Below are 12425 nucleotides of genomic sequence, written 5' to 3'. Positions count from 1 at the left end.
AAAACAAGTCGAAAATAACGGCGCAAATTTACGGAATCTATTTTTTTATTCGACGTCGAAATTACCGCCGATATATTTATAAAACAAGAATTACATTTCATATAGAAAACCAGTTAATAGTGAACACGGTCTGACGTCAAAGTTTAACAAATGTCCTTCTCTGATGGGACTATTACACATTTTATCCATTTTTAATTTCAGATCCGCTTTAAGAATCCGGCATCAATTCGAGATAATCTCGATCCGTCATGAAACCTTCTTAGCAGCCGGTTGAAAGTGCCACTTACATCGTTCTGCTGATAGACGGTATATTGTAGATATTTGGGACAGCCAAAATTGAACATACTTGGAGTAAATTTGCCAGCGTCGAGACTGAAGGTTGCTACACAACCGGTGCTTATAGGAAATGAACTGATCGATTATTGAGGCCAAACTTGAACCGAATTGGAACGTGAAGAATTTGCGCTCTATTCGCGCTCTCTCCAAAACCAGGGAAAGGGGTCGAATATGACGCGTCTTAAAACAAAGCGCAGAACGTGAGCGGCAAGTCATTAATTTATGGGGCATCATTAACGAGATCCAATAATTGAACGAGGGTTAAATCTACATTACCGAGAATGTGATTGAAACGTGATCAAAATAACAATTTCACAATTCGAAATGCTTCATAGTAAAATCATAAATTAGAAGTAATGAACTCATATAGCTTTTTGAGAGAGATTGTGGGTGGCTCTTAAAAGAGCCGTTGTGTTTTGAATGTGTTTTTGAGTCAGTTCGGGGGCTTTACTTGGAACTCGTGTACTTGGTCACCGCCTTTGTCCCTTCCGACACGGCGTGCTTGGCCAGTTCCCCGGGCAGCAGCAGGCGCACGGCGGTCTGGATCTCCCGGGAGCTGATGGTGCTGCGCTTGTTGTAATGGGCCAGGCGGGAAGCCTCACCCGCGATGCGCTCGAAAATATCGCTCACGAACGAGTTCATGATGCTCATGGCCTTGGAGGAGATGCCGGTGTCAGGATGAACCTGCTTCATCACTTTGTAGATGTAGATGGCATAACTCTCCTTCCTCGACTTTCGCCGCTTCTTACCGCCCTTTGCTAGCGGTTTCTTTAAGGCTTTCTTGCCTCCCTTCTTGGGAACTGGTTTCTTCTCATCAACCATCGTCACTTTCAGACACAGAATAAAACAAACTCCTTCCGAGCGCCGATTAAATAGACAGTCTGACAGACCTATGCTAATGAGGAATGGGGAAATAATGATTGTGATTGGACAGTTAAAAGAATACAACAGCCACTTATTTTGTACTTTTCTCTGATTGCATGTTTAAAGCCACCAATCAAATTTCGACTTCTTCACCAATCATTAGCCCTTTTACTATAATCAGGAAATAAATTTTATCAGGATTCTCTCCAGTCCCAGTTTGTGAAGATACACCGGGAATTGTCGTCTGGTTGTTCGTGTGAGGGGCCCTTCCCCACAGAGGGACTGCACGGAAATGCGGGATTCCTCCTGGAACTCTTGTAACGTGTGCGACTTACTCACTGGGATATTGTGTGAGTTTGTGTGTGTGAGTGGTAGGGGGTGAGGCTGTGGTACCCGTGTGAGTGTAGAATTTATTCTGTACCTGTCTTTGCGAGTGTTTAAGTCTCATTGTGCGTCTGTCAGTTCAGGATGAATGTGAGTGAGCGGGGGATCCATTCTCAATTTGGGAATATATGCTATTTTGGATGAACTCCGTGTCTGTCACCTGCGGCTTAAATATGTGAGTGCAGGATTTATTCTGTACCTGTCAGTTTATTGAACTGCAAATGAGATTCACACCCTGTTTCTCAGTCTCTGACACTGTAGATCAGTGTAGCATTGATTGTATATCTTTCAGCCTGTGCTACTATCCAAGAGTGCACTTCTCATTCACTCTCAGAGCCTGGGACTGTGTTTGAATGTGAGATTCATGCTGGACATGCCGAAATCTGATCCGCATTGTGAGTGCGTAATTCAGTCTGTATCTGTCAGTTTCTGGTATTGAATGGGAATGTGAATCATTGTCAATATCTGGTAGTCTTTTGAACATATTCTGCATCTGTTTGTCTTCAGTGCTGAATGTGAGCTTACTTCAGTCAGTGATACAGTATGTGACTGTGGGACTAATTCTGTCAGTGATACTGTGTGTGAGAGTGGGATTAATTCAGTCATTCGGTGGTGCTTTATGTGAGAGTGGGATTAATTCAGTCATTCGGTGGTACTAAAATAGATATGAACATACGAACCAGGAGCAGGAGTAGGCCCCTCAGCAGCTCGAGCCTGTTCAGCCATTTAATAAGATCATGGCCGAGGGATAGGCAGTGGCAGATATTTAAAGGGATATTTCAGAATACACAAAATACATGCATTCCAATCAGAACCAACAATTCCAAAGGTAGGCTATGTAGATGTTTAAATAAGAAATGAGTTAGTCCTATCGAATGAGCATTTCGGGAATTGAAAATGCAAAATAGGGAGATGGCGGATGAACTAAACAGGTATCGTGCTTCAGTCTTCACCATAGACGACACAAGTAATACCCTGGAAAAAGCTGTAAATCAGGAAATGGAAGGGAGGGAGGAACTCGTGGAAAATTACAATCACCAGGGAAGTGGTATTCAGGAAATTGTTGGGGCGTCGGGCTGTGAAATCCCCAGGTCTGGATGGATTTCACCCCAAATTCTTGAAAGAAGTGGCCAGTGGGATTGTTGGTGCATTTGTTTTAATTTTCAAAATTCCCCAGATATGGGGAAGGTTCAATTAGATTGGAAAATAGCGAACGTAACTCTTTCATTCAAAAAGGAAGGGAGACAGAAATTAGAAAGCTAAAGGCCAGTTAGCCGAACATCTGTCATAGGGAAAATGTTACAAGCTATTATTAAAGATAGCAGGGCACTTAGAAAAATTCAAGGCAATCTGGCAGAGTCAACATGGCTTTGTGAAAGGAAAATCATATTTAACCAATTTATTGGAGTTCTTTGATGGAGTCACATGTGCTGTGGATAAAGGGGAACCGGTGGATGCACTGTACTTAGATTTCCAGAAGGCATTTGATAAAGCTCCACATCAAAGGTAATTGTGGAAAATAAAAAGCTCACAGTGTCGGGGCTAACATATTGGCATGGATGGAAGATTGGTGAGCTAATAGGAAGCAGAGAGTTGACATAAATGGGTCTTTTTTTGGTTGGCAGGATATGGTGAGTAGTGTACCAGAGGGATCAGTGTCATAGAGTTAACTAGCACAGAAACAGGCTCTTCAGCCCATTGTGCCCATGCCAGCCATCAAATCATTGCTGGGCCCTCAACTTTTTACAATGTATATAAATGACTCGATGAAGGTACTGAAGGAATGGTTACTAAATTTAATGATGGCACAATGATAGTTAGAAAGTAAATTGTGAAGATGACTTAAAGAGGCTACAAAGGGACATAGAAAGTTTGAGTGGGCAAAGCTCTGGCAAATGGAGTATAATGTGGGGAAAAGTGTAATTGTTCATTTTGGCAGGAAGAATAAAAACGAAGCTCCTTATCTAAATGGTGAGATATTGCAGAGTTCTGCGATTCAGAGGGATTTGGGTGTGCTGGAGCATAAATCACAAAAGGTTAGAACGCATGTACAGTAGGTAATTAGGAGAACTAACAGCATGTTAGCATTTATTGTGAGGGGAATTGATTTCAAAAAGAGGGAGGTTCTACATCAGTTATACAGGGCACTGGTGAGACCACATCTGGAGCCTTGTGTGCAGTATTGGTCTCTTTATTTAAAGGAAAGATTTAAATGTGTTCGATGCAGTTCAGGGAATATTTATTAGACTAAAACCAGGAATGGGCCGGTTGTCTTATGAAGAAAGATTGGATGGGTTAGCCTATCTTTGTGACTGGAATTTAGAAGAGTAAGAGGGGATTAGATTGAAACCTTTAAGACCCTGAGGAGTCTTAACAGGATGGATGTGGAGATGATGTTTCCTCTTGTGGGAGAAGCTGGAACTAGGGGGTCATTGTTTAAAAATAAGGGGTCACTCATTTAAGACATTGATGAGGAGAATTTATTTCTCTGAGCGCAGTGAGTCTTGGAACTCTCTTCCTCAAAAGGCAGTGGATGCAGAGTCTTTGAATATTTTAACGGTAGCGCTGCATGGATTGTCGATTAGCAAGGGGGTGAAAGGCTATCGGGGGCAGACAGGAATGTGAGGGTGAGGTTCACTTTAGCTAGCTCTGCTTTCACGCCCTCATTTAAGTTGAAAATACTCGTCATGGATACACTCATTTCTCCATCCAAAATGAGTGTAAAATTCAATCATATTATGAATGCTGTTACCTAGAGGTACCTTCACTATGAGGCTCTCATTTAATCCTGTCTCGTTGCTCAATACCAGGTCTCGAATACCCTGCTCTCTGGTTGGCTCCAGAATGTGCTGTTTTAAGAAAGTGTCCCAGAAACACTCTATGAACTCCTCATCTACGGTACGTTTGTCCATCTGATTTTCCCAGTCGATATGTAGATTGAAATCCCCCATGATTATTGCTGTACCTATCTGACAAGCTCCCATGATCTCTTCTTTTATACTCTGTTCTACCGTGCAGTTAAATAGGCACCTGGCCCACAAGTGACTTCTTGCCTTTGTCATTTCACGTCTCAACCCAAACCTGAATCATCCTGGTTTTCTGAATTTAGGTCATCCCTCTCTAATGTGCTAATACCATCATTAATTAACAGAGCCAACCCTACACCTTTTCCTGACATACTTCATTCCTAAATATCACATACCCTTCAATATTCAGGTCCCAAACTATGTCACCCTGTAGCCGTGCCTCTCTGATGGCTATCAGATCATTCTTATTTATTTATATTATCAGTTAATTTGTTACGTTTCAAATGCTACATGTGTTTAGATACAGAGCCTTTAGTTTTGTCCTTTTATTCTGTAGCTACAAGGCTTATCTGCTGATTTACTCTTGGATTTATGCTATTTCTCCCTTCCTGTCATGGTCTGTTTATCATTTCCCAAATTAATACCTTTCTTTCTTGCCTTGTCTCTACTCTTTGAAAATGTGATCCTTTCCACTATTCAGTTTAAAACCCTCTCTACTTCCCTAGTTATGCAGCTTGTGAGGACACCAGCCCCAGCACAGTTCAGGTGTAGACCATCCCAACGGTACAGAAAAATCTGAAAGAACACCCAAAACTGGTGCCAGTGGCCCATAAACTGGAACCCACTTCTCCCACACCAGTCCTTGAGCCTTGCATTCATTTCTCTAATCTTATTTGTCCTATGCCAGTTTGAACATGGCCCAGGTAATAATCCTTTGAGGTTCTGCTGCTTAATTTTGTGCCTAGCTCCTCATACTGACTATGCAGAGCCTCCTTCCTCATCCTGCCCATGTTGTTGATCCCTACATGGACCATGATCACTGGATCCTCTGCCTCCCACTGCAAGTTGCTTTCCAGCCCTGAACAGATGTCCCAAACCCTGGCACCAGGCAGGCAAAAGAGCTGTCTGGATTCTCGCTCTTTGCTACAGAGAACAGTGCCATTCCCATTCAATATACTGCCCCATACTGCCACTACATTCCTTTTAATGTTCCCCCAACTTGAATGGCTTCCTGTACCACGGTGCCATGGTCAGTTTTCTCATCTACCCTGCAGCCACTGCCCTCATCCAAACAAGCTGGGAGAACATCAAACCTATTGGACCATTGCAGAGGCTCACACTCCTGCCCTCTGGGTCCCATTACCTGCCTCATTCGCAGTCACACCCTCCTGTCCCTGACCATATCAGAAGAACCTACTCTAAGATGTGTGACTGCCTCCTGGTATAAAGCATCAAGGAAACTTCCCCTCTCGCTGATGTGTCACAGAGTCTGCAGCTCAATGAATCTGAGCTGAATTTCCTCCAGCCGCGAACATTTACTGTAGACATTTCCTCTGGATCGCAATGTTATCCAGGAGTTTTCACTTGCTGCAGCTTGGACACGTCACCTATCATGCCATCCTTAATGTGTTTTAAATAATTACTTAATTATGTTATTCAGTTATGTATATTACATTCTTATATATTTTATTTACTTTACCACAAGTTTGTGTACTATTTTCAACCTTAGGGATAGAATCGACCTTTCACACGTACCGGATATTCATCAAACAGCTAGCTCCTTTCCCTGTAGTAGAGCAAGAACCAATTCCTATGGGGTGAGAAGGATAGAAGAAGGGAACAATTACCTGCTTTCCTCCCCCACCCTTCACCGAGCTCCCCTCTCACCAAACTCCAAGTCTTCACTCAGTTAGCTCAGCTGCACTCGGTCTACCTTGGCTGCACTAAAGAACCCTGAATTTATAGTAAACTGAACTGGGGCAACAGTAACCAGATTGAAAACAAAAACAAAAATACCTGGAAAAACTCAGCAGGTCTGATAGCATCTGCAGAGAGGAACACAGTTAACGTTTACCAGATTGAACCAGTTAGCTAATTAACTACTCAGCTCCGACAGCTGAGAGTGAGCTTGCCCTGTCTAAACTGAAAGAAAGAATTTAGCCTGTTTACACAGTACTTTCCAGTTACTGATAATTACAGACTAGATTAGATTTTAAGAGTAAAATTTAAGAACGAAATTAACACTTACATCTCTCCCCCCCCACCCACCACCCCCCCGCCCCCCCCGCCCCCCCCCCCCCCCCACCTTCCCCCCACCAAACTCAAGCCTTTAGCCAGCTTGATCAGCTGCACTCTGTTTGGTACTGTATGTATGAGTGGGATTAGTTCTGCTTATCTGTGGTATGGCATGTGAAAGTGGGATTAATTCTGTCCAGCGGTGGTACTGTATGTGAAAGCAAGATTCATTCTGTCAGTCTTTGATACCACATGTCAATGTGGGGTTAATTCTGTCAGTCTGTGGTACTGTACGTGAGAGTGGGATTCATTCTGTAAATCGGTAGTATGTTTGTGAGAGTGGGATTAATTCTACTGGGTGGTGATACTGTATGTGAGAATAAGATTGATTTTGTCTCTGTCAGGCTCCTGGACTCTGTCCGAGTGTTAGATACATTCTGTAACTCTCAATTCCTGATGCTGTGCATGTTTGTGGGATTCATTTGTCTCTATCAAACCTTAGTTCTGAACGTGTGTTCATGAATGTTTTGTGTGTGTGTAAGTTTGTGGCACTGTGTGAATTTCAGATTCTTTCTCCATCTCTACATCTCTGGGACTGTTTGAGGTTCATTCTGTATCTATCAGTCAGTTCACTGTGTGAGACATGGGATTCATTCTGCAGTTGTCTATCTCTGGCACTGTCAGTGAGTGTGTGATTTATTCTGTTTCTGTGTATGTCTGGTGCTGTGAGTGCCTTGGACTTCATTCTGTATGTGTCAGTGCCTGGAAACGTGTTGGATTTGTTGGGTACTTCACAGTGTCCAGTTTTTTGTGGATGTGGAGTTTATTCTGTCGCTCTCAATCTTTGATGTTGCTTGTGACTCTGGGATTAATTCTGTATCTATATTCAATAGTTATCTCAGGCATGGTGTTGGAAATGAGTTAACATCTTAAACCATCCAAATCCTTACCCAGACTGGTTTATATGTGATCTCAGAACAAACCTCAGTTATCAGCTTATCCCTGAACTGCCATCTACAATATCCAAGCAAACCATTCTGTTCTATTCAAGAAGGCCGCTCACCAATACTTTCTCCAGGGCAATTAGGAACTGGACAACATCCGGTGATTTAATAGAAAGCTCACATCTCCGACAGCCACCAGTCTGAAAATTTCGCCACTCCAGCTTTAAGTTCAAATATTCATGATCCATTCCTTCTTTTCAACAATACAACAAGATTGTCAGTCTTATCAAGCGGCATTGATACATATAACTGTTTAAACATGTCAGACTTATCAACTGAACTTTAAACTTATCTGACCTCATGATGTGAATGATGAGTCTCACTAATGAATAGTGCAAAATGGAAGTCTGGATGCAAATTAAATTCAATGGTTGGAAATCAGGTAGGGTGTGTGTGTGTAAATCTGTCATTTACATCCTGGACAAATCAAGCTTCTTAATGGGATTGTGAACTTGGAAAATTATGTTCTAAACCAAGCAAACCACAGGAGCTACCTTGAGTTAAAAGAAGGAAACATATTAAACTGGAACCAAACTAGTTAATTACTCATTTCAGAGGAGTAATCAAATAATAGCAGGGGTACTTCAGTAGGAGGATTGGAATAGGGAACAGACACAGCTGAGGGCAACCATATCTGCTATCAAAGAATGTACAGGGTAATAGAGAAGAGAACGGGAGCTGACTGCAGTGGGGTGGATCCCATGATAAAACTGAGGGTTTATAAAGCTGCTTTGTAACAGTTTTGCAGACTGAAGCTGATGCTGAGTTATCCCTATTGTGGTTGAAACCCCATTAGTAATCAGCATTGGCTGAGACAATTAACCCTGGGAAGCATTCATTTTCAGTGGAAATGATTGATGTCTGTGAAGGCAGCCAATCCTGTACAACGTGGATAGATTATTTGAGTGGGATAGGCAGGAGATGTATGTTTTCAAGGAGTTAGATATAACTCTTGGGGTGAAAGGGATGAAAGGATATGGGGAGAAAACGGGAGCAGGCTATTGAGCTAGATGATCAGCCATGATCATGATGAATGGTGGAGCAGGCTCAAAGGGCCGAATGGTCTACTCCTGCTTCTATTTTCTATGTTTCTAGGAGGGACATAGAAAAAAAGGGAATTAAACAAAAAAAAGAGTTAAAATAAGTCAAAAGAGGAAGAAGTTTTACTGCATGAGAAAAGGATGCTGATTGGTTGGCAAGTTGATTCCAATTGTTCGAGGTGTTGCCATGAAGAATTCACCAGGAAACTGTTGCCCTGCATGTTGTTGTTTAATTCAAGGTAGGCACAATAGACATGCTCCTTTTGCCTGCTGATAACAGGGCCCTGCACATGGATATATGTAACCTCTAGCATCTGTAATTGAGCCACATTGTGAAGAATAAGGAACTTCAGTTACTTAGTTGGTGAAGAAGTGGCCACTTTCCTCAGAGGAGTGAAGGTTGAGAGGAGAGGATAGAGGTATTCAAAATTATGATGAGTCTGGACACACCAGATTGAGAAAAACTGTTCCAACTACTGGATGGGACAAAGACCAGAGGGCACAGATTTAAGGTAATTGACAGAAGCAATGGATACTTTTTGGAGAAACGTTTTTATGCAGCGAGTGGTTAAAATCTCACATGTGGGTCCTGACATTGCTAGAGGCAGATGCAATCAAGGTAGTCAGGAGAGAATTGGATTATTATCTGAAAAGGAAGAATGTGCTGGGTTGTGGGCAGATGGTGGGGAATGACATTAGATGTATCACTCATTTGAAGGCCTGATGTAGACTCAAAGGGCTGAACCTCATTGTGTGCTGTGACAGTAATACTGTGTGTGTGAGCATGTGCATGCAAGTTTATGTGCGCTTGATTATCCTTTTGTCAAACTCTGGTGCTGCATGTGAATGTGGAATTTATGTTTCTGTCAGGAGTGCTAGTGGGTCTGAACGTGGGATTATCTAGATTATGTTAAGACAGTTCAGTCATCCTGTGTGCAAATCTGAAAATCAGACTGTAAGTAGCATTCTTTAATAGTGTCTATGTGTGTGTGTCATTCCATGTGTATTTGTGATCATTTCTGACTTTCATTGGTACCATATGTGTGTGTCAGATTGATTAATATCATTCAGGCTCAGGTATTGTGGGTGAGTGTCGTAAAAGTCTGCATCTGTCAGTGTCTGGTAATGGACATCTGCTCAATAATGATTCTGAATCTGTCAGTCTCTGCTACTCTGTGACAGTGTGGGATTCATTACAGTGCCTTCAGTCTTTTGGATTGTTTAACAATCTAGATTCATTTCATGTTGAAATTTCAGTACAAGAATAGGCCATTGATATTCTTGGTTTAATGGAATAATTGCGAGTTTGGCCTTATATGAAATCCCGTTCTGTGTAATTTTTTTACATGAAACTCCATTGTTATGCTAGTGTAACTCAGTTTATACTAATCAAATTAACGATGTGTCATTCAATCTGTTTCTGAGTGAGAATTTTAAACTTGGCTGTTGAGCTCAGTTTGCAGTGATAGAATTAATACAACATCTATCAGTCTGACACTCGGTTTTTCGGATTGCTCTGTGATTTGTATCTCAATCTGTACTAATCATTTTGATACAGTATCCCTTAGTTTAATAATTTGGGTGAGTTTCAAACTAGAATCTGAGTTTGTATCTTTCAGTTTTATCTGGTAATAATGTAATTGCAGCTAAGACTGATTCCCTGATCGGTGCTGCCACCATCACCTCCACTTTTTCCTTCTCGATCTTTTCCTGAAATCCATATTTCTAAATATTCAGCATCCAGTTCTCCCTCTTTTTAAACCACATTTCTTTCATTGCCAGTACATCATATTCCCACATTGCCATTTGTCCTTCAAGCTCATCAACCTCATTTATCACACTGTTTGTTTACATACATGCATTGTAAACTGATCTTTGCATTCCTCATAGGGCTTCTTAAACTGCCCCTGTCGAATATGGCATTGCTTCCTTCTCCAGTATTATCCATCACTCTCCCTCCTCTCTGTCCCTATTACTTTCTGGTTCTGCTGTAAATTGATGACCAACCCCCTGCCAGTTTAAATTAAATCTTCACCAACCAGCCTAGTGAACCATAAACTAAAATTGGGTTTGGTGCCTGTGATTGCAGAGCACAATGGATCAGAACTCCAACAAGTTAACCTCTTGGCCACCTCTGCTCCCTGTGAGTGAAACTGTACTTACTGTGTGTGAGGAGCTGACTGCACTTCCCCTTGTGTTGTCGAATCACGACATTTATTCTGCTGCTTTCAAGTATTTGCCTCTCGGAAGAAAAAGTGTTTATTATAATTTATGAAGAGGTGAGGTCGAAGATACAAAGAAACCAAAACAGTTATTAAATTAATAATCATTCCGAACAACCGCAAAGTCAGAGGTTCAAGAAGGCAGCTCACCACCACCTTCCCAAGGGCAACTCGGGATGGGCAATAAATGATGGCCCAGCCAGTGAAGCCCACATCCCGTGAATGAATAAAAAAGGTAAGACAAACAGAGTCAGTGTCTGAATCCACTGCAGTCCTGCAGCACTCAGCTCCTAAACACCAGGGACTTTGTTCCTGTTACAACAATTTCCTGCCATCCAGAAACAATCCACTGCTCCAGGAGTGGGACTGAGTGACGGAGCAGGGACTATTGTGTAGGTCAGATTTCTAATTGCCGCTCCCATGGACTAACCGTTCAAGTGAAAGCAAACAGCCGCTGTTTAAAATGTGTCTCTGCATTAGCGGCTGTTTTAAACCATCTTCTTCCACTCACAGGCAGTGCTGGGGAGGGCAGCGCGCATGCGCAGAATGATGCACAAATTCCGGACACACAAATATTGAAAATTTCAAGCACAGAACGAGGACATTCGGCCCATCGTGTCTGCACCAGCCCAAAAATAGTTTGATCCATCCTCACGTCACTTTCCAGCTCTTGCTCCGTGAGTCCTGTCAGTCCCAGCAGCTCAGTGCAGATCCAAGTGTTTGTTAAAGGCAGTGATGCGCTGCTCTCCCCCAGCTCTGCCTGGGACTGGAAGAAGATGGTTTCAAACAGCCGCCAATGGAGAGATCCCGCTCCCGGGGGAAGGGAACAAACAGCAGCCTCCTGGGAGGAGGGAGACAGAATGGCAAGAAGCTGTTATTGAAAATCATTGCTGCTTTCTCTCCACAAAACAACAATGAACATTTCTGATAAAAGCAAAATACTGCGGATGCTGGAAATCTAGAACAAAAACAAAAATACCTGGAAAAACTCAGCAGGTCTGACAGCATCTGCGGAGAGGGATACAGTTGACGTTTCGAGTCCGTATGACCCTTCATCAGAACTAAAAAATATAGAAATGAGATGAAATATAAGCTGGTTGAGGGGGCTGGGACAGGGTAGAGCTCGATAGGGGTCCAGTGATAGGTGGAGGCCAAGAAGAGATTGCCAAAGATGTCATAGACAAAAGGACAATGGGGTGTTGGCGGTAGTGATATTATCTAAAGGATGTGTTAACTGGGATGTTAGGGGGAAATAAAGGGTTACAGTAATTATTAGGGGGAATCTAGGGGTACAGTAAGAACTTATTGAAAGGGAATGAATTACTTAAAATCTCCAAGCACATTGGCAGTTAAAGGTTACTAGATGAACCTTGCACAGCCTTAACGGCCTGCAAACAACAGAAAGGCCTTGGATAAAAGCAAAAAACTGCGGATGCTGGAAATCCAGAACAAAAATAAAAATACCTAAAAAAACTCAGCAGGTCTGACAGCATCTTTGGAGAGGAACACACTTAACGTTTCGAGTCCGTACGA

The 12425-nt window shown here is 42.3% G+C and overlaps 1 protein-coding gene across 1 annotated transcript; it reads right to left on the bottom strand.

The window, feature by feature from the left end:
- Window positions 1-593: 593 nt before the first annotated feature.
- LOC144670362 (histone H2B-like) lies at window positions 594-10856 on the bottom strand. The gene is made up of 2 exons (XM_078532840.1): window positions 10834-10856; window positions 594-1231 (listed from the first exon to the last, which is right to left on the bottom strand). The coding sequence occupies exon 2, from the start codon at window positions 1156-1158 to the stop codon at window positions 784-786; it is 375 nt and encodes a 124-aa protein (XP_078388966.1). The 5' UTR covers window positions 1159-1231; window positions 10834-10856; the 3' UTR covers window positions 594-783.
- Window positions 10857-12425: the final 1569 nt, after the last annotated feature.

This window comes from Cetorhinus maximus, chromosome 31 (assembly GCF_964194155.1).
Source record: "Cetorhinus maximus chromosome 31, sCetMax3.hap1.1, whole genome shotgun sequence".
Lineage (NCBI taxonomy): Eukaryota > Metazoa > Chordata > Chondrichthyes > Lamniformes > Cetorhinidae > Cetorhinus > Cetorhinus maximus.
This window is presented reverse-complemented; position numbering and strand designations above follow the sequence as displayed.